This window comes from Zalophus californianus, chromosome 5 (assembly GCF_009762305.2).
Source record: "Zalophus californianus isolate mZalCal1 chromosome 5, mZalCal1.pri.v2, whole genome shotgun sequence".
NCBI lineage: Eukaryota > Metazoa > Chordata > Mammalia > Carnivora > Otariidae > Zalophus > Zalophus californianus.
The window spans coordinates 57405790-57428002 of NC_045599.1; the positions used below are offsets into that span (position 1 = coordinate 57405790).

The 22213-nt window shown below is 40.9% G+C and overlaps 1 protein-coding gene across 6 annotated transcripts in view; it reads left to right on the forward strand.

Moving 5' to 3' along the window:
- Positions 1 to 22213, forward strand: part of IQGAP2 (IQ motif containing GTPase activating protein 2) — a 289377-nt gene that overhangs the window by 129700 nt on the left and 137464 nt on the right. For 4 of the 6 annotated variants that reach the window (XM_027604836.2, XM_027604841.2, XM_027604837.2 and 1 more), the window contains 2 exons: positions 11613 to 11769; positions 19898 to 19975. In XM_027604836.2, the coding sequence (XP_027460637.1) occupies positions 11613 to 11769; positions 19898 to 19975 (235 nt within the window). Of the gene's footprint in view, positions 1 to 11418; positions 11512 to 11612; positions 11770 to 19897; positions 19976 to 22213 lie in introns of those variants that run through there. The other 2 variants (XM_027604839.2, XM_027604840.2) reach the window with 2 other exon arrangements.

Genomic DNA, 22213 nt, shown 5'->3' on the forward strand with positions numbered 1-22213 from the left:
GACTTAACCAAGCTACGGGACAGATAGATGGCAGAGTTTGGGTTCAATCTCAGGCGGTTGGCTCTGGAGTTTGTGCTTTTAACTATTGTGCTCTATGCCTCTCAGGTACAAGGACCTTGCTCTTACGGAGTTTACATTTAAAGCAGGTGTCAGTCAGACAAATATGATATAATCTGCCAGCTAGTAATAAATGCAGTGAAGGGAAATGGAAGTGAGTAAGGGGTTTTAGAGGATGATGGGGTTTGGGGTTCTCGCTAGTGTATTTGCTTGGGCTACCATAACAAAAAAGCATAGAATGAGTGACTTAACACAAATTTATTTTCTCAAATTTCTGGAGGCTAGAACTTCAAGATCAAGGTGTCAGCATGTTTGGTTTCTCCTGAGGCCTCTCTCTTTGACTTGTAGACGACCACCTTCTTGCTGTGTTCTCACATTGTCTTCCCTCTGTGTGTACATAGCCCTGGTATCTATCTGTGCTAATCTGCTCTCGTAAGGACACAGTCATTCTGAATTAGGGACGGCCCTCATGGCCTCATTTTAACTTACTCTCCTCTTTCTCCAAATATAGTCACATTCTGAGCTACTAGGCCTTAGGATATCTGCATATGAATTTGGAGGGGACACAGTTCTGCCATAAGACTCCACCCTCTAGACGCCCCCAAACTCATGTTCTTCTCATATACAATATGCATTTGTCCATATCCCAACGGCCCTCAAATCTTAACTATTCTAGTGTCAACTCTAAGTCCCAGATCTCACCTAAATACCATCTAAATCAAGTGTGGGTGAGACTAGAGGTAAGATTCATTCCGAGGCAAAAATTCCTTTCCAGCCATAAACCTGTGAGACCAGGCAAGTTACGTGCTTCTAAAATACAGTGGGGGGACAAGCACAGGCCCTCACATTCTAGAAGGGAGAAATTGGAAAGAAGAAACGGCCCATGGGTCCCAAACAAGTCAAAACAAGCAGGGCAAGTTACACTAAATTTTAAGGCTCAAGAATCATCTGCTTGATACTCTGTCCTTCAGGCCATCAAGGTGGTGGCCCTGCCTTCCAGGCCCCCTGGGGCAGCAGCATGGCCCACTGAAACCAAGGAACATACAGAGGCTGGGCCTAGGGTGGGAGGGCAGCCCATCCATCTCTGAATCATCTTCAGGCTCATTCTTCCCTTATCTTGTTCGTAGCCAGGTAATTCTGTTGTCCCATCCATAAAATCCCAGAGGTTTGACAGCCTGTCTTCATCTTTGCCTTATCTCTTGTCATGGTCCAAGTGCGCAGTGTCTCTGCTGGTATCGCGCCATCTGTGTGCATTCCTGACTGATGGGATGAATGAGGGGCACTCTCATGCACTGATGATCCAGCCGTACCCTGGGTGTTCCCTCCAGAACACACTTTCTTATTTTTTGCAAGGTTGAAAACCTGAGAACTTTCCACATCTTCAAGTTCCGCCTTTCTGCTTAACGATTCCTTCTTCAGTTTCTCGGTTTCCTCTCGTGTTTTACTATAAGCAGCAAGGCTCATCCAAGCTGTGCCCTTGATTTGTTATTGTCTCATTTGTTATATTCATTAATGATGCATCTTGCTTTACTTTCCAAGCCTTGAAGCCAGATTGTTGACGCGGTTGGAGGTACATGGAAAGAGACATGCACTTAATGTTTTCCTTCAGAGGCAGTTGTATTAGATGTGTCAATCAATATGCTTGTATTTAAAAAAAAAAAAAAAGCTCAGAATGTTTTCTTTTAGTCTTCTCCTGCTTCCATCCTCCATCACAAACTAGATTACATCACAAACCACCATGTTCCCCTCTACTCCCATTATTCCAGCTTTTGTCAGTATTTTAGTGTTTGCTACCACAAGACTATTTTGGCTCAAGTGGTCTGGTTAGTCAGCAAACCAGCTCTTGTTTTTGTATATGCAAAAGAGACAGGAACTTGAGAATATGCTTTATTTCATTATTTTCTCTTTATGAAGTCGTACATAGGAGAAAAAAATGATACATGAAAAGATGAAAAGTCTGCCAGTTATGTGATTACACAAGAAAAATCACCGTTAATATTTTGCAGTATATTTTCCAGTCCATGTGCACTTATTTAAATATATGTCATTTTAGAAATAGAATTATGAATTTTATAATATTGCATTCTGTCCTTTTCTCCTAAATTTACCACCAGTATTTTTCCATTTTCTTTTCTTTTCTTTAAGTAGGCTTCTCACCCAGTGTGGAGCCCTATTTTTCCAGTTTCTTAAATATTTTTTGAAAGTATCTCGAGTGGCTATATATCATTGTAAACAGTGGTCAGAACATGATTTTGTTAGACACGTAGGTTATTTGCAGATTTTGTGTTGAACAGAAATCCTGGACCATAGCTGTATTGATTAAATTGTATTCACAAAGTAAAACATCTGGATTATATTTCAAGTTTCTTCATGTATTCTTTCAAGAAACATATAGTGTGGTGGTTAATGTACAAACTTCAGAGTGATCTTTGAATTCGTACTTTGTTTTTCCCACTTATATACAATCTTGGACACTATATTTCATCTTCCTTGGTATCCGACTCCTCGTGGCTTCTTTTTCCTTTTTTTTTTTTTTATTCTTTTTTTTTCCTGGCTCCACATTTTTTTTTTTTAAGATTTTATTTATTTATTTGACAGAGAGCGAAATAGCAAGAGCAGGAACACAAGCAGGGGGAGTGGGAGAGGGAGAAGCAGGCTTCCCGCCGAGCAGGGAGCCCGATGCGGGGCTCGATCCCAGGACCCTGGGACCATGACCTGAGCCGAAGGCAGACGCTTAACGACTGAGCCACCCAGGCGCCCCGTGGCTCCACGTGTTTTTAAAGATGATAACTCACTGGGTTACAAGAAGAGTAAATGAAACTCTATGAAGCACCGTGCCCAGAATTTAACAGGTACACAATAATTGTTTACTATCGTATCATCAGATTGCTTTTGAAAAAGTTTGTACTAGTAGACCATAACTGTTTGAACATACTGGGGAGAAGATTGTGTATCTAAGAACATGCAGGCATGTATACTGGACACCAGCAGAGGGCAAAACACATTGGAAGATTCCAAGAAGGTATGACTTGTGGCCCCTCTCATTCTTACCCTGGTCTCTGGATCCCAGAGGCTCTAAGGTCCCCAACACTTGTTCTCAACTATATGTATGTCTTTTTTATATATATTTTATTTATTTAGTTGACAGAGTGAGCACAGAGGAGAGAGCGAGGGAGCTCACGAGCAGGGGGGAGGGGCAGAGGGAGAAGGAGAAGCAGGCTCCCTGCTTAGCAGGGACATGGGTCTCGATCCCAGGGTCCTGGGATCATGATCTGAACCAAAGGCAAATGCTTAACCAACTGAGCTACCCAGATGCCCCTCACATATATGTATGTCTTTAATCCCCACATTAAAAACAAGTACATGTTTTGGGTTGCATTTTTTTTTAACCTTATAGGCTCTTTGCTTTATGGAGTGTCTGCCTACCTAGAAATTTTAGAACACGTAAATGTCTTTTTTGTGTTTGTGTATTTGTATATGCCAAGCCAGCCATGTGTGCAAGCATGTTGTACCATCCGTACATCCAGGTAGGTGTTTCACTGGGCCAAGCCTAAATAGAAGTACAGTAAAGTCTGATTTGGGCCTGGAGTCAAGAATCATCAATAGAGCATGTATGTGAGCAACTGTATTCTGTGAGATAATTTACCATTTTTTTCAAATTCTTCCAAAATTAATCCAACCTGTTAGAAATTGGGCTCCAAAGTTTGCAGGCTTTCTTATATCCATCATTGTCTCAGGCCGGTCTGCTTATTTCTCTTTCTTATCCCATGCCTAAGGGAACACAGGGAAGGATAGTACCATTCATTCAGTATCCTTCTCTAAGAAGTAACTCGCCCGCAAAGATTCTCTCTCTCAAAAAAAAAAAAAAATGTTTAAAGAGAAGGGAACCGTACGCATGACTTCTGAGGGCCAGCTCTCTGCCCAGCGCTGTCCTGGTGCTGTTCAATTTAATCCGCAAAGCAGCTTGGGACCCTTGGCTTCCTAACATCATTGATAACGTGAGACTCTGATCTGTAAGCTGAGGGGCTTTGCCTGATCCACCGCTTGGAACAGTGTCTGGAAAGTAGTAGATTCTCAAAAACAGTAATTGGATTAAATCTCTCAAGATTCTACATCTGGTAAGGGAACAGGCCATATTCAAACTTGAGGCCATCTAATAATTGTGGCTAATGTTAGCTGAGTTCTAAAACTGAGTGCTGGGCACGGTGCCAAACATTGTAATGTATGCTAAATAACTCCTTGCGGTAGCCCCTCCCACCACCACCACCACCAAGGACAGATACTTTTAAATATCCTTGTTTTAAAGAAGAGTCACTGGTGTAGGGCTGGAACTATTGCCATGGTTTTAGTCAGTAAATTGTACTGTGTCTATTAGTTGCCTGCTATTTCATTATATGAAATGTTGCTAAGTGTTCTAGGAAAAAGGGGTTTTGTGGCCCAAAACTTTGGGGAAACATTAGGTTAAAGGAAATTAAACTTGGTTTCCTACTTTAGGAATTCTCTGAGCTTTCAGCATGCCACTGCCACTTAGGAATCTTCAAGACAGGATATAGAACGTAGTGTTTTTTTTAATTTACTTGGTCCCCCTTTCCCTCCAAGGACACTATTAGCATCTCCTGGGGCCGGCATTCTGTAGAACACAGTGGGGGAAATGCTTGCCAAACTCAACAGATTCTGCTGTATCATCTCCCTCCTAAAGAGGAGAGTAAGAAATACATCCACCAAAGTCGGATGCATTCCAGTTAGATCGTGGAGTTATCTATTGATTCTTCTCATGGTATTGCATGTCTGTGTTTTAAAGAAAATAATTAGTGCTTTTTTTAAAAAAACATTTCATGTCACTTACTTACAGTGAACTAATTGAGTATTGTATGAGAATAGGATGGACCCGCCTTAGTTTTGCAGTATGTGATTCCCTGCATCCCTGTTCCCCTGAGCTATTAAGGCTGATGGAATTGTGGTCACCATTTTGCATCAGCCTCCAGTGAATGAGAAAGGTTGACCATGAAAACTCAACCCAGTCCTCCTGACATTTTACTTCTTACTGGCGCAAAAGGTGACCAGTTACACTACATGTATAAAAATATCTGGTCTTTGTTTTTACTCTTTTAAATAATACGTCCTAAACTGATTTTCAAAACATTTAGGGAGACAAATTGACTTACAATACTTGAAAGTTCACGAAACAGAACATTGCGGTAAAATAATGTTTGTACAGGGAAAAAAAACACATACTTTCTGTTTTTTGGCCGGCAGTTGTAGTTTCAGGATATTTCTTCCATACAGTGCTGTATGATAGAGACCAAGATTTATAGTTGGCGATTTCCTGAATAACAATTCAGATAGCAAATGCCTTGGTGAAACAACTTTCATATGTTCCGCAAGGCACGAAGTAACACAGTAGAATGGATCATTTGTCTCATGGTTTTTATAAGGGTTTTTTAATTTTGTTTTTTGGGTCTCTTGCAAGACAAAATGACATTAGTTATTTCTCTTTTTCGCCTTAACCTAGAAAATAAAAATAAAAATAGATGAGGAGAGGCTGCTTAAATGAAAAAAAAAAAAAAAAGGAAAATTCCTTTTACTTCTCAATCCTCTGTGCCCAGTGAGTGATCCGAACTTTCCCTACAGAGAGAAGGGAAAACAGACCAATTCTGGTTTTCATTTCTGAGGGTTTTTAGGTTGATTTTTTTGAAGACAGGCTCTTGATGACATGAGGTCTTTATAACTTCATTTTGTGTGTATATACTGTATGCCCTATCCATATGTAAATCATCCATATATAGATCAATAAAATAGGAGTCTAGAAATAACTTTGTACATTTGCAGTCAATTGATTTTTTTTTTTTATAAGGACACCAATTTAGTGGGGGAAAGTATTGTCTTTTTAACAAATGGTGGTGGGACAACGGTAAGTGCACATGCAAAAGAATGAATTTGGACCATTTATTCTCAAAATTTATAAGAAATAACTGAAAATGGATCAAAAGCCTGAATGTAAAAGTTAAAACTGTAAAGCTCTTAGAAGAAATATTTGTGACCTTCAGTTAAGCATCGATTTCTTGTATTTAACACCAGAAGTACAGGCAATGGAAGAATAAATGGGACCTCATCGAAATTAAAACGTTTTTGTTCTTCAAAGGACAACATCAAGAAAATGAAAAGACAACACACGGAGTGAAGAGAGATATTCAAATCATTTATCTGATAAAGGACTTCTGCACCAAATATATAAAGAACTCATATAACTCCATTATAAAAAGACAACCCAAGTAAAATATGGGCAATGGATTTGAATAGACAGTGAATATCTAACAAAGATATACACATGGTCAATAAGCAGATAAGATTTTCAATATCATTAGCCATCCAGGAAATGAAAATAACCAGAATGAGGTACCACTTTGAATCTACTAGGATGGCTGTAATCAAAAAGACAGCTAATTGTGGGCAAGAATGTGGAGAAATTAGAATTCTCTTACATTCCTGGTAGGAATGTAAAATGTTACTGCTGCCCTGGGAAACAATCTGGAAGTTCCTAAAAAGACTGACCACAGAGTTGCTTTACAACCCAGCAATTCCACTTCTAGGTATATACCCAAGAGAAATGAGAGCCTATGTCCATCTGAAACCTTGTACACTAATGTTAGTATACAAGTTAGTAGCATTGGTCCTAAGAGCCAAAATGTGGGAAAAACCCAGATGTCAATAAACTGATAGTGTGATATAGCCATACTGCGGAATATTACTCAGCAACAAAAGAGAATGCAGTACTGATACATCCTACACCATAGATGAACCTTGGAAACAGTATGGTAAATGTTCCAAAATTGATAATGGTGATGATTTCACAACCCCATAAATGTTTAAAAATCATTGCATTGTACATCTTAAATGGGTGAGTGTATGGCATATGGATTATTTGTCAATGAAACGGTTAATAAAACAAAATCATATTACATAATTATGCTATCATACTGAATTCCATTATAATTTTAGACTCAGGGTTAAAATTTAGTTTAGACTTTTAAATGACCTGTTCCAGGCCATCCAGCTACCATGGCAGAGACAGACTTCCCGAACATCAGGCCAGTTGTCTCGCCATTGTGATCATTAGAGGAAATTTGACCCCAGTAGGCCATAGACATCATGCTAAGGAATTGGTATTGGTTTGGCTGGAAAACACTGGCTTCTGTAACAGATAAGCCACTGAGTTGAGGCTGACAATAGGAGTGTAATTCTTGCTGTGTAAAGTTCAATAATGTCAGACAAGGATAAGGAGGCACAGCGGCTTCTTTACCACAGTTATTTAGGGACCCGGGCTGATGGGAGTGCTTCTACTTTCTCTTTCAAAGCTGCCATGAGCTTTATTTTATTTTATTTTTTAAGATTTTCTTTTTCTTTTATTTCTTTGTTTATGTTAAGTAGGCTCCACACCCGGTGTGGGGATTGAACTCACAGCCCCAAGATCGAGAGTCTGCGTGCTCTACTGACTGAGACAGCCAGGCGCCTCCTCCCTTGCCTTGAGCTTTAGTATCCTGCCAGCAGACAGCAGAGGAGACAGTCGGGGGAGCTCATCTCTGGGAGACTTCCCTGAGGCACGCCTAGGGGCAATGCACATCATTTCCTCTCCTAGTCTGCAGTCAAAACCCAGCCACGTGGCCCCACACAGATACCACGGGAATGGGAAATGTCGACCCTGGCCAGCAGCCACTCCTAGCTGTCTCCTAGCTTCTGGGGTGTCTCCTAGCATTTGGTATCTCTGCTCCAGGTTCTTTCCTTATACTTTTGAAAGGTAGATTGAAAGGATTCTCAACCCACATGACTGTGTCCTAGTTTAGACGTTTGCGCATTATAGTTTGTGCTTCGTTGTGAGGTATTTTAATACCTTTAGAACAAGGTTAAGTAGCCAGTCTGTCTGATTTTTTGGTCAGAGTTTACCACCTGTCCCAGAAGAATAGTCTTGCTCTCAATTTTTGTTCATCATCCACTGACTAATAATTACGAGGAGTTTCCAAGTAGTATATTTTAAAGGCTCTTTGAGATCTTGTCTAGGCTTACGGGCATTCTCTAGGAGGTGACTCCCCTTAGAGAGGCTCTAAGTTTTTCATACTCTGCTTGAAACATTCCCTGCTTGAATCCCTGCTTGAAACAGCGCCCATAGGAGGCAGCCTATGCCATTTACCATTCATCATTTCAAGACAGGTGACAAAGAGGGAATTCTAGAGGATAATTGAAACCCCAGGAAATTTACTCAATTTTGACAGTCCCTGTACTCTGGTCTGACCCTATACTGAGATAATGGTGGCACATATGTCTCCAAACCATGGAACTCTTACTCCTACTCTGGAAGTAGCCCAGGTGAATCGTGAGAAGTTCAAAGTTAAAATGAGAGGAACAGAGGCCCTGGCACCTTTCTGAGGTCTTTCAGTTCCCAGTTGTGTGGCATGGGGCTTTACTGAGCCTCAGGTTATCAGCTAAAAATGGTGATCTTAATAGCACCTCTTCTTTATGAGGCGATCTTGAGGATTAGATGATAATCCCCATGAAGTATTAAATACAGGTTCTAGCACAAAATAGTGCTTTAATATGAGCTATCATTGATAATAATAGCTTCATCATTTAACGTTCAAGGAAGCAAAAGGAGATATCCCCATTGACGCTTAATGTTGCAAAAATGCTACACTGACATATCTTTGGCAGTGTCCTGAAGATTTTATGATGCAACTGTGATGCTTGCAAAAGTTTTTCTTATGCACTCAGAATCTGTCATTAAATAACAATTTATGGGGTACCTACAATGTATAAACACATTGCCAGGCACAAAGGGATTAATTATAAACTTGAAGAAGAGATGGCCTTTGCCTCAAGTAGTTCATAATGTCGTAAGTATTAGCAGTGGCTGTATTTTAAATAGGCTGTGGCTAACCTAACTTTTTGGTATCCATAGTGTTTGAAGCTAACTGCACATATATTCTAATATAGACAGAAAAAAGTATAATTATCTTTTTGTTAACAAGCCCAAGTCTAAAAAATACCATATTTCACTTTTTGTTTTAGCTTCCTGCCCTTTGTTCTGTATTGTCAATTTAACCCCCTCCATGCCAGTTGTCAATTTACCTCTCACCCACCCCTCACACATACTCTCCAGTCATGGGATTGTTATAAAGCAGTTATATATTGTGTGAAAAACAATTTCTTAAATTGTCAAGCTAATTATTCAAAAGCAGATTGTGTTTTAAAATGAATTCGCATAATGCTGTGACTTGTAGTTTATGTAGATTAGAAAACTGGCCCAGTACAGTGGATTTTAACTTGGCCAGATTTTTATTTAAAAAGCAACATTATTATTGATTTCTTAATTTTTAAGGAATCTCTCAAGCCTACGTACTCTTACTTCAGTAATTTGAAGCAAGGCTCCTATAAACCAAATACCCCTTATACACCTTGTATGTGATATGTGAAAGCCAAGTTCTTCATCTCGTTTTACCATTTCCTTATTCTCCCAGTTTCACAGTTCCCCCTGGGATCTTAGGTCTGGGAAAAACATGATCATTCCATCCTTCTAATTCTCTACCCCTTTAGCAGAGGAGAAAACAGGCCCCCAAGAGATTCCGGTACATACTTGGGGGCACACAGTTAGCACGGGGCTGGATCCCCGTGCAGAGAGCTCTCTCCACACCAGACCCCTCGCCCTGGCCGGCAGTGTTTTCCTTTCCTCTGACCTCCTTTTCTAAGCTGTCCCCAAGTCCTGTTCTTGCTTCCTCAGCGTGTCTCCTGGTTTCCCTCCTTCCCATTGCTTCTATCTAATTCAGCCCCTCTGTTCCTCACAATGGAAAAGGCCTGAAAGAGCGCTTTGTCTCGGGGCATCCATCATACAAGATTAATTTTCTCTTAATTACCACTGTCAGCGTGTCACTCCTTCACTGCGAGGCTGCCAGGAGCTCCCCGCTTCCTGTGGCAACAGATAACAGCACTGCTCTGGTGCTAGGCCCTGCTGAGCCCAACTTTATATACTCAGCTTCATTTCCTTTCTCCCCCTGAACCCCAGAAGCCCAAAGTCTTCTCTGGGTTTTTTCCATGAGTTAGCCCGTGTTTCCTCTATGCCTTTAGTCTGTCTTGCTCCCCAGTTTCTGGTGCTTCTCTGCCTTTGCAAATACTCCGTTTTTCTAGGCCAAATCCAGGTCCCATCACCTTTTCAGTGCTTTCTCTGATTAAGTTCAGTGATCACCCAGTTACCCTCCTTTATTCCCAGCCTTATTCTTAAGCACTACCGTGTAGCATTGGGAATAATAACCTTTCTTGTGTGGTTCTGTGGTTTTTCCTTGAATCTCATTGCGTTTTCAATTATATCTAATGCTCTTTGAAGGCAGGGCTTATGTTTCTATTTTTCTCATATATTCCACATTTTACGATGCCTAGTAAGTGGCCAGCAAATACCGTTTATTAGGGACTCTCTGAGGTTTTAAAAGCTGCCGTCCAGAGCTACAAGCAGTTGGGATATTTTTGCAGTGTTCACTGCTTGGATCAGGATCAGTTGTTAATATCGCAGAACAGTGTCCTTCTGTGCCAAATGCTGATAGGATCAGCTGCAGACGTGGGAATGATCCTCAGGCAGGGACTGGCCATAGAGGGATGGTACTCACACTAATAGTTCCTGATTTGTGGATCAGTGGCAGGGAGGTGAGGGCTCCTTCACTAAACACCTGCACATCTGCCTCTTGGATCTTACAGTAGGTAATAGTTACTTGACAATGGATAGGAATAGCATTATCTTCATAAGTCTGGCAAATTCTTGACACACCGGTGTGAAATGTGAGCTGGCCCAGTCTCCCCTCCCACTGTGTGTCCTTGAGCACATAATGACCTTGGTGCTTTTTTTTCCTACAATACTGGCACAGTGTCCTAAGATTTAATCTGATCTTTTTCTGAGATATTTTTTTGTAACTCAGTAAATACTGCATTTTCCCTCCAAAAGTACGAATGTTGTATTAAGTTCCCAGTATTGGGAAATGGAATGTGTATTATTTGAGGAAAATATTCTGAATGTTTGGTGTTCCTTTTCCACACCTTTCTACCCTTTCCCGTAGTCATTTCTGGACTGAGGCAACTACAGATTGTACAGTACCTTGGACTCTGCTTTCCCTAAGGCATCAGCCCTACAAGTCTCTGCTCCACTCCAGGTTTATAAACTTGGAATTATTTTTTTCTATAATGTCAGCAGACTAATTCCACCCATACAAAATGGTTTGGCCATTTTCCTCTTTGGCACAAAAGAGAATTGGCTGCGACTCAGGCAATGATGAAGTTGACAGGCTCTGGCATGGAAGTGAGTTCAGTGGCGCTGGGCTTTGAGTCGCCCTTTTTCATCTCGTATTCTGAATCCTTGCCCACCCAGAAAGTCCTCTCTTCCCATCTCAGACAGCTAAAGATGTTTCAGGTCCTGCTCCGTTTGTTAGTATCTCCAACACACATAGCAAGATGCTGCGTCTCTTCATCTACACGAAGTGACCCAACTGGAATCACTTGAACGTTTTTTTTTCTCATCCTTCTAGGTGGATGGAAGTCTGCTTAGTTGAAGAATTGCCACCAACCACTGAACTGGAAGAAGGGCTCCGGAATGGGGTTTACCTTGCAAAGTTAGCCAAGTTCTTTGCCCCCAAAATGGTATCAGAGAAAAAGATCTATGATGTGGAACAAACGCGTTATAAGGTAACTGAGATCTAATTGGTTTTGGCTTCCATCTAAAAGTGAAAGTTCAGTATTTCCTTTCCTTTCCCTGCATTTACTCTTGGTGTTTCTACAGGGACTTTGTGGAATGGGAGGCGGGGTGTCCTTGGTCTTTGAAGCCTGCTAATAATCATTCCTGAGGCAGCAGCAGTTTTAAAAGCAGAATGTTTCTATTTCTGGGCTGAGGCTGAGACACGTCTGATTTGTCGGGCTTCCCAGCCCCCTTCCATTATTCCTTCATGGAAGTCATTTTTATTAGCACCGGTAAATGGAAAAATGAGGGCGTTTTCTCCCCTCTTTTTTTTTCCACCCCCAACGCAATTTATTACTCCCCTTGTTCTCATCAAGGAGTAAAGTACCCAGCTGGGACTTGAACTTGTGGCCCCAAGGAGTTAGGGCCACTGTGATCAAATGAGCAATAACATTGAATAGTCAGGTAGGAATTCTGTTCCATTGAATGTTTAAAATAAAATAAGACATTCTTTTGCATGCAACTTGTTTTAATTATTTCATGGCTAATTTGGGAGGACACATGGGGAGAAAACAAGACCAAAATAAATAACAGTCTTGACTTTAAAAATGATTATTTGAGAGACGCATGTCTCAGTATTGACAGATACAGGGACGTATCTAGGATTTGCTCCAAAATGATCAGGAGGGGGATGGAGAGAGATTCGAGACTGGCCATGAGTTCACAATTGTTGAGGTTAGGTGATGGGTACATAGGAGTGCATTATACTATTTCATCAACTTTGTGTTTGACATTTTTCATTAAGAAATGAAGGAGGAAAAGGAGAGCAGCAACCTAAAAGACCCCAACCTAAAAGACCCCTCCAGGGTCTTCAAAAGGGACTTTTTAAGTGCGTGGTATTCTCTTCTGGAGTAAGATATCACTTACTTTGGGCCAGGGTTTCTAAAGCTTCCCTGAAATGTGATTCTTTATATCCTTAATTTATTATACAGTTGACCCCTGACAAATAAGCAAAATTTACTTTAAAAATATGTATATTTAGGGGCGCCTGGGTGGCTCAGTTTGTTAAGCGTCTGCCTTCGGCTGAGGTCATGATCCCGGGGTCCTGGGATCTGAGCCCCACATCGGGCTCCCTGCTCAGCGGGAAGCCTGCTTCTCCCTCTCCCTCTGCCCCTCTCCTCGCTTGTGTTCTCTCTCTCTCTCTTTCTCTCTCAAATGAATAAATAAAATCTTTAAAAAACTAAAATGTAGATTTAATTCAGAATAAATGTTTGAGTAATCATTTAGGCTAACCATAGACAAGAGGAATTAAGACATCATTTATGAGTCTGTTTTCATATTCTCGTCTAAAAGATAACTGAGCAAAAGTTTCTGCCTTGGATAATGGTAGGAATAAATGTGTTTGTTAAAGTACTTTTGAGTTGATTAAGTCATGTGTTCCTCCCTAGAGTCTTAGCTCATTATGTTAGCTTTTCATAAGGCTTACCTGAATCAGTGATTGAGTCAGGCAAAATTATTTTATTTAACTTTGAAAAATATTTTTTTAGTTCATAAAAGAACAGAAAAAAAGTATTTGTATCCCCACAATACAAAGTAAATTGTCCACATTTTGCAGCCCGATTTTTCTTTCTTCATTGCTTCTATAACGGTTATTACCATGTCCCATGCTCTAGCCCTATTTCTACTAACAGCCATGTAGATTTGATGACAGAGTTCAAGTGTAGTTGGGCTGGGCTCCAGCCCATCCTAAAAGGGGGCTGTGGGTATTTTGTTTTGACATTGCCAGAGATGAGAATCAGGCCAGCAGGAGCGTCAGTGGACGGTGAGCCTCCAAGGAGAGGGTGGGCTACCTCTTTTCTCTTCTTGGCACATCATGCACCTTTGAATAGAAGTGTCTCCAGTTGAGCTGCGGACCCTCTCGTGGCAACTCAAACAGGCACCACTTCCTCGTGGCATCAGAGAACCTACTGTTTGAATGAATAGTAGCTTCTCTTTGGGATGGAGACAGGGGAAATAGTTCCAGTCTCTTGTTACAAAATGAAATACCTGTGGAGCCCAGGCAGGTGATGACATTCCTGAACAAAATACTGGGACAGAAGTGTTGTGTTTGCCACCCCCGCCCATCATGTCCTGGAGGACGGATACGCGGAAGAAGGGATGATGCTAGCAGAAGGGCAGAGAGAAGGGAGGTGTAGCAGAGCGAGGGGGGTGGTGCCAGTTGTGATGTGGGAAAAAGTACAGGCCCAATGGAAACTCCCTCTCTCTTGATTCACTGGACAAATGAGCTTTTTCCCCCTCTTTTATTAAATCTCTGAGAATGCCTAATGTCTTTGAAAGTTTTTAGTGAGGTGCCGTGTACTCATAAAATTTTAAGGCCATTTCATTCGTTTTACAAAATTGAGAAGAGTCAAATGTTAGTGAACAGGAGACTTAGCTTCCTGTTCTTGGGTTCCTTAGGACTAAAGCCCGTCCTGTGGTCCTTTAAAGGAGCACTGAAAATCATGGGACTGCAGCAAAGACGTTGAGACACAAGGGAATGTGGGTTAGCCCAGCCCCAGCCCCTGGATATGCCGTCTGGCACCCATGAGTTCAGTGAGCATGGGCTCTGACAGCAGGGTCTGCTTAGACTGAAGCCGTAAAATATGACCAGCCCGTTAGGCAGTGTGTCTCTGAGGCAAGAGCTCTGTCCTCCAACTCTAAAGGCCTCAGTTTGGGCAATAATGGCTCTGAGATAAGCAGATGGGAGCTTTCAATGCTGTTCTCACCCTCTTTGTCTGCCAGCTTAAGTACAACCCTCATTATTTTAAGGTCAGAAAAATGTCCTCGATATTAGATTTAAACCTTCTAATGATGAATACCCTTTCCCTGGCCACGTCCACCTCCCACTCCCTCCAGGTCCCTGTTCTGGGACCATGTGACCATGCCATGTGTGCTCTAGCTCCTGATACTGTCCCTCTTGGACACACCATGGTATACTGTAAAGAGTGCCTTGTCCTGAAAGCGGGAACTGTGTGTGTCATCTTTGCACTATCCTCAGTGAATGGTGAGGGATGTAGCCCCATGGTAGGTGCTAGGGAAATAGCTGTTGGGTAAAAACAAACAAACAAAACAAAACAAAACAAAAAAAAAACGAATGACAGTGTTTCAAACAAGCCAAAGGACTCCATTTCTTCTATGCTTATTTGATAGTTGGGGTGCTTCGAGTCTGACACTCTTCCTCCAAGTGTGATACTAAAACCTGCTGCAGGACCACTTGATGGGTGTGTTTAAAAATGTGGACTCGTGGGTCCACCCCACCCCCAGACTGCTGAGTCAGGCAGAATCTCTTGGCCAGGGACCCAGGAAGCTGCACTCTTAATAATCACCCCAGGTGATTCTTTTCTTATGTATTACTTGGGTTTGAGATAATCAACCATTATCTAATGGTAGATAAATAATATAATAAATTTTAATAAAATTATAGGGAGGGCACCTGGGTGGCGCAGATGGTTAAGCGTCTGCCTTCAGCTCAGGTCATGATGCCAGGGTCCTGGGATCGAGTCCCGCATCGGGCTCCCTGCTCCTTGGGAGCCTGCTTCTCCCTCTGCCACCCCCCCTGCTTGTGCTCCCCCTCGTCCTCTGTCTCTCTGTCTCTCTCTCTCTCTCTCTCTCTCTCTCTCTCTGTCTCTCTGTCTCTCATGAATAAATAAATAGTACTCTAAGAGCCCTGAATTTTAAAAAAAATTATAGGGAAAGAATATAAAGTTTTACTATGATAGAAGTACGTACAGGGTAGAATTCGTTTATCCGTACAGCGCTTATCAACACCGGCCATGTGCCAGGCACTGTTGTGTGCACTCAAGGCAGAGTGGTGAGCAAGGCAGACATGAGTTCATGGCAGTTAGGGTTGGGGAGACAGACTATAAGTAAATAAACAGCTGTGGGTTGTGATGAGTGTATGAAGGAAGAAATTAAAGCCAGTGTTACTGACAGATAGCAATGGACAGATGAGCTTTTCTGAGGAAACATTTACTTCTGAGGCAGGAAGAGTGAGAAGAAAATCATTCCTGTGCAGCTTTAAGGGTGGGAGAGTAGGGAGGACAGTCTGGAGACAAGGAGCCTGTTTTTGAGAGACTTGAGGAAGAAAAGAGCTTGGACAAACAGAGTGGCCAAAAGCCTATGGTGAGGGACAGTAGTGAAAAATGAGACCAGGTTGGAAGGTATGTGACTTCATCCTAAGTAACTACAGAGGAAGCCACCAAAATGTAAAACAGAGGCATTATGGCTTTACAAAGATGCTATGTGGGAAATGAGTTAGAGGATGAGGGTGGAGGCAGTCCAGTCACGGTATAACTCAGCCTGGGTTACAGGTCACAGGAGCCTGTATAGACAAGAAGTAAATGGACTCAAGAGGGAAAACAACCTGGAGAGGGATTAGAAATGGATGGAGGGCCATGAAGAGAAGATGGCTGTGCGGACAGTGGGCTGTGACTAAGGACAGAGTGCCAGGTCTAAAGGGGGTGGGGTGGTGAAAAGGCCAAGCCTTCCATGATGAAGCCTTGAAAGATGAGTGCGTGTTCCCAAGGGGGTTAAGATGAGCAAGAGAAGGAGGAGGGAGAAAGAAGGGCGTTCCTGGAGCTTGATGAGGACAGAAAACAGTATCTTTCCAGACACTACATTGCTAACTGTAGACTTATAGTAGATGTTGACTATTTAGGTGAGTGTTAGGTAGGGAGAGCATATACAATGGTTAGTAGTGTGAGCTGTAGAATCAAAATACTTCAGAGACTGGCTTCCTCACTAACTTTGCCTCTGTGAGCCTCAGTTTCCTCACCTGTAAAGTGGGAATAATAATAATAATAGTAGTAGTAGTAGTAGTAATAATAATAATAGTATCAACCTTTGTAGAGATATTGCGAGGAAAATATGTGATCATCCATGCAAAATGCTTGGCACAATGCCTGATGGAGGTGCGTGCACTACGAAGCTTAGAGGTGTGGTTGTGAGGCTCTGTGACCAGTAAATTGAGTAGATTATCTATTTGGACTTGGAGTCAGGAGTCCTACAACCTGGGCTTGACCCTGAGCTTAACCAGTTAAAGCAATTCAAGTATCTTAAATTCTTGGACCCTGCTGTCAGTTTCCTCCTCTACAGAATAAGCAAATCAGAATAATTATTGGCTTCTAAGCTACCTCATTGTTCCAAAGTGCTTTGATTCTCTTGTGTAAGAAGTTACATCCAGAGAAGACTTCAATAATTCCTCATCTGTTCAATTTAAGCTAGAATAACCTTATTTGCTGCTGAAATAGCAGAAGAAAATCAGCATGTACTTTCTAGTCCACTAGCTGGAAGAAATTAGGTGGATGGACATGAACAACTCTTGCCTAAATAAGACAATAGACATGCCACCTAGTCTAGTATGAATGCGTAGGACTGGTGAAAAAAAAATAGACAAGCTGAAAGTGGTTATCATGGACTAAGATTATTTTGGACTAAGGTATAAAAATGTTTAGGGCGCCTGGGTGGCTCAGTTGGTTAAGCGACTGCCTTCAGCTCAGGTCATGATCCTGGAGTCCCGGGATCGAGTCCCACATCAGGCTCCCTGCTCGGCAGGGAGTCTGCTTCTCCCTCTGACCCTCCCCCCTCTCATGTGCTCTCTATCTCTCATTCTCTCTCTCTCAAATAAATAAATAAAATCTTTAAAAAAAAGATATAAAAATGTTTAGAAGACTATTTTTGTTCTAATTGAAGTAAATAAATTGAAGATGTTAATGCACATCACGTACTGAACTTTCTTAAATATGTACACCGTAGGATTCTGAAGTCAGCATTCCTCAGATGTTTAAAATGGACGAAGGATTTGAAATCTCATTTTGTTTACTGCAGAAATAGGACCAAGATAACCTCCCTTTCTCAGTGTTTCTTACATGAAGCGCTAAACCTTTTTCTGACCTTGAGGTGAATAAAAGTTGCAAGCCTGGTCTTATAGCATATAATAATTATAATAGCTAATATTTATTGCCTTCTTAGGTGCTCTTTGCAACTAACTGCTCTATGTGTATTCTCAATTCATCTCAATTCAAAGAAGCATACTGTATACCCATTTTATGGCTGAAGAACCAAGGTTCAAAGAAATTGTAACTTTTCTGAGGTTACCTAGCTAATAAGACCACTAAATGGACAAGGGTGTCCGTTTCATGATTTGGATTGTTGAAGCCCACCAGACAGAGACTGCCTGGAAACCAGCCTTCAGACAAGGGTCAAACAAAATCAGCTTTATTAAGCTTGTTGTGGCAAGACAAAAAAAAAAAAAAAAATACCCCTGAGACTATAAGCAGGAGAGAATAGGGGCTTAGTGTAGAGTTGGGCTTGTACTGGTGATTCTAATATGGATTTAGGGAAACAAGGACCAGTTATCTTTGGGGAGTTGTCAGGAAGCAGGATCCCTGTGGTGTTTCAGTAATTTTTATCTAGGAGGTGAAACGTTAGAAGGGAACTAGACTGTCATCCATCAAAACAGTTGTTCATCTTGGTTGGAACAGCAGGACGTTTAGTTACTTTGTGCTGCCTAGGGTCCTCTTCTCTGTCTTGATGTGATTGTGGATTGTTTCCATCTCGTCCCTCCATGGTCACAGAGTGGCTGTGTCTGATAATTGTTTGTATTCTGTAAAAGTTGTTTGTGCTGAGTCACCCTCAGACAGTACGGCCTGGCTCTTGATTCTCCGGGCTCCCTCCCACTCCCCCTCCCTCCATCTCCCCCTTGCCCCTCTTTCCCTCTCCTTCCCTCTCCCCCACTATTTCCTCCCTCTATTGATTTCATAGTAATTGCTGATGTTTTTCGTCTAAAGAATAATCCACCATCATTAGGTCCTGTGTTCTGTCCCCAGGGAATGTTAGCACAAGGACGGTTTTCAGATTCAGAGACCTCATCTTGAATCTCAGCTCAGCCACTTAACACCTATTTGACCTTAGGCAAATTAGTTGATCTTTTTGGCCTAGGTTTCTTCATCTCTAAAAATTGGAAATGATAATTCCCTTGCAGAGTGTTTTGAAAATCAGAGATAATTTACTTACAGTGCTTGACACACAGAGTTCAGTCTGACCACTATTAAAAAGGCATAAACATTTGTCTAATGTTAATTTGACTTATACTTTATAAAGTATGTCTAACAGCAACGAAAATATTTTCTGTTACATAAACTATTTGATTGTGGAAGGTCACAGAAGATGGGAAGAGCCAGGCTTTCTGAATGTGATTCTCTACTATTGGATATTATATAATGAAATGCTGTAATTACTGTTTTTACATATATTAAAATTAAAAAATGCATCACATTATGCTACTCATTTAACTAATTACAAATACAAGGTAGTGTTAAGGCTCTCAACATTTCAGTACCTGATAAAACTGGATGAGATACAGGAAAGGTTACCACAGTTACAGACTGTGCAGGAAAAAATGGCAGCTGAGGAAGTTTGTAAAGAAGACCTGAAGACGTAGAAAGCCTGTCGTCATTGTATGCATAGTCAGAGGTCTTGTAAAGCATTTCCACGGAAGGTTTACTTTTTACACAGGCAAAGGTTAGGATTAAGTTATAGGAGGATGAGATACTAAAATTACCCCTGAACTGTGGGGTGGTTTTTGTTTCCATCTTTGTTTTTTTTTCTGTGTATTTTTCTACCTTTTCCAGGTTTTCTACAGAAATCCTATTCATGATCAGAAAAAAAAATGTTTTGGCAGAACCAGAAACCAGGAAAAAGGCATTTAGTCTTCTAAAAATCCTGTTTTTCCCGAAGTTGCTAGGTTTCTCAGCCATAGTTGCCAAAATCTTGACACTGTGTGTGTGTATGCGTGCATACATGTGCACGCACGTCTCATAAGCATCCTTAGGCATGTGCTAGACATTAAACGGTCTTCGAGATTCTAGTTCAGAATTACCTCAAATATGTGAACTGTGGAACCTGGAATGGTCCATTACAAACAGTGTTGCTGAGATGGCCCAGTCTTCTTTATTGTGTCTCCAAGTTGTTTTATGATTTAATAACTCTATTTTAAGAGAAATACAATTGGAAAACATCCCGCTAATGAAAAAAAGTTGTTACAAATGACTCACTTTTCGTGTGGTCCCTTCTTCTCCCCACTCCCCATCCCTACTCTAGAAGTCCGGCCTTCATTTTCGACACACAGATAATACGGTCCAGTGGTTAAGAGCAATGGAGTCTATCGGTCTACCCAAGGTAAGCCTGAACTGGGAAGCCAAAAGGGGTCATGTAAACACCTCATTATGAAAAAAGATGTGGCATACTGAGATATGGAAATGCAGCAGATGGCCTTAATGCCTCAGACAAATGTGAGGACTACACAGAAATATGGAAAGGCCTGTACAAAAGTAATATATGGCAGGAGCTCAGAATGAAGTATGTACATGGATGGAGAGCAGCTAGGTTAAAGTGAGTGTAAGTTCACAAGTCAGAACGAGCTCTAGCTGGTAGATAGTTAATTTAAAATAGCCACCTCCTTTTTTACTTCAGATTCTGTATTATACTTCCATATATTGTATCACTGCACATTATAATGACAAAGGTATTTTTATAAAGTGTTACTATAGATCATATTATCACTTTGAATGTTAAGAGCTAGAGGACTATAGCTCTTCCTCTTGAAATAGCTGTCCCAAACAAAACTCAGCAAGTTTTCAGAGCTTGTTAAATTGAACGAGTGGGTGCCCTTAAGCCTGAGAGACAAATAGACAAGTAGAGGAAATGAGGAAGTAATTACATTTGTTAGAAATTGTAGAGTGATTTCTTAAACTGCTAATTTTGAAATCATTTTAGATTCACAGGAAGTTACAAAAATAGTACATCTGTGTGTATCCTGCATTTAGCTTCCCCCAGTGGTGACATCTAGTAACTGTAGTAAAATAATACATTGACATTGTTATGTTACTGTTAACAAGACTACAGACCTTACTTATATGTGCATTGATTTTTGTGTGTGTTGTTTCTGTGCAGTTTTATGCCCTGAATGTATTTGACCACCAGCACAGTTAAGGTGATAGCACAGAGGAGTAGGTCTCGACATGGCATCCTTTCCTAGCCCTGTCCCCGGGCAGCCACTAGTCCGTTCTCCATCTCTATGGTTTTGTCATTTTGAGAATGTTAAAGAAGTGGACTCATAAAGTAGGTAACCTTTTGAGATTGACTTTCTTCCAGTAAGCATAATGCCCTCGAGATTCATCAGGTTTTCGTAGGTATCAATAGTTCACTCCTTTCTATTGCTTATTATGTACAGCTATTTTGAAGAAGTGATGTAGGAGTGGTCCTGCTTGAAGGCAAGGGGAGAGGCTACTGATGTAAGACCTCTGTTGATGGTGGTATTATTAATCCAGATTTGAATTTAACAACCACAACAAAAACAAAAAATTCCCTTAATGTAAATTATGAAGGCCTGTTTTTCAATCTGTTTGAGCTTATACCTGATTTAGTTCAGCTTATTTTATCTCAAAATAGTCAATATTGATTCAATATTGATTTCTTCTTCCATTTTTAATCACATTACTTTCCCTTCTCCGAAAATGCCCAGAACATTAATTGCTGTTCCCATCTGGGCACTAGTTATAACATAGAATTCATATTTCTAGATTATCATTTAGCAAGTACTAACTGGGTAGTAAACAGATTGATAAGGAAAGAAAAAAAATTCAAATAGGATTTTCCTGTATGAGGCAACATACTTTAAATTAGGATAATCTTGTTATGTTTCATAGATTTGATTTAAACCTTGTCAAATTGTGTGTGTTGGGCCAGGTTTTCCTTAATTTTAGGCCAAATAAGTGATCCATGTAGCAGATGCTGTTTTAACACTGATTTTTTTTTTTTTAAGTGATTGATACATTACATTGCAGGGATGAGAGACCAATAGTGTGCTGGATTGATGGATGTATTTGGCCACTACTAATGTCTTCACTTACCAATATTAAGTGCCTACTCCGTGCTCAGCATCATGTTAACGCTGGGGATACGGTGATGAATAAAATGTTCTGGGCAACTCTATGAATTGATCCCATCTTACTGCTAAAAGAAGGCCTATTCATAAAGATTTTTCAAAAGAAATGAAACAATATTTCTATAAATACGTATTTCCATATGGAGAGATATAAAGAAATATAGAAAGTTGTTGAAAAGAAAGGGAGTGGGGAACCGTAGGGTTCTTCTTCTTCCCCAGTAGACCTGTTCTTCTGAACTGGAAATCCTCTTCTGATGGACGCTGTAACAGTAAACGGGGTTGAGGGAACATTGAAAAGACCCTTGGAGTTTCCTAGGCTGCAGACGTTTCTTTAAGCGCTCAGCGGCTCTACGTTGTGGCTGAGGAAACGTTGCTGCTTTCTTCTCTCAGTTTTTTTTCAATGTCCAGTAGAAAATTGCACTTGAGTATCATTTTAGGATATCATTTTAGTTTTTATGTCAACTTCTATA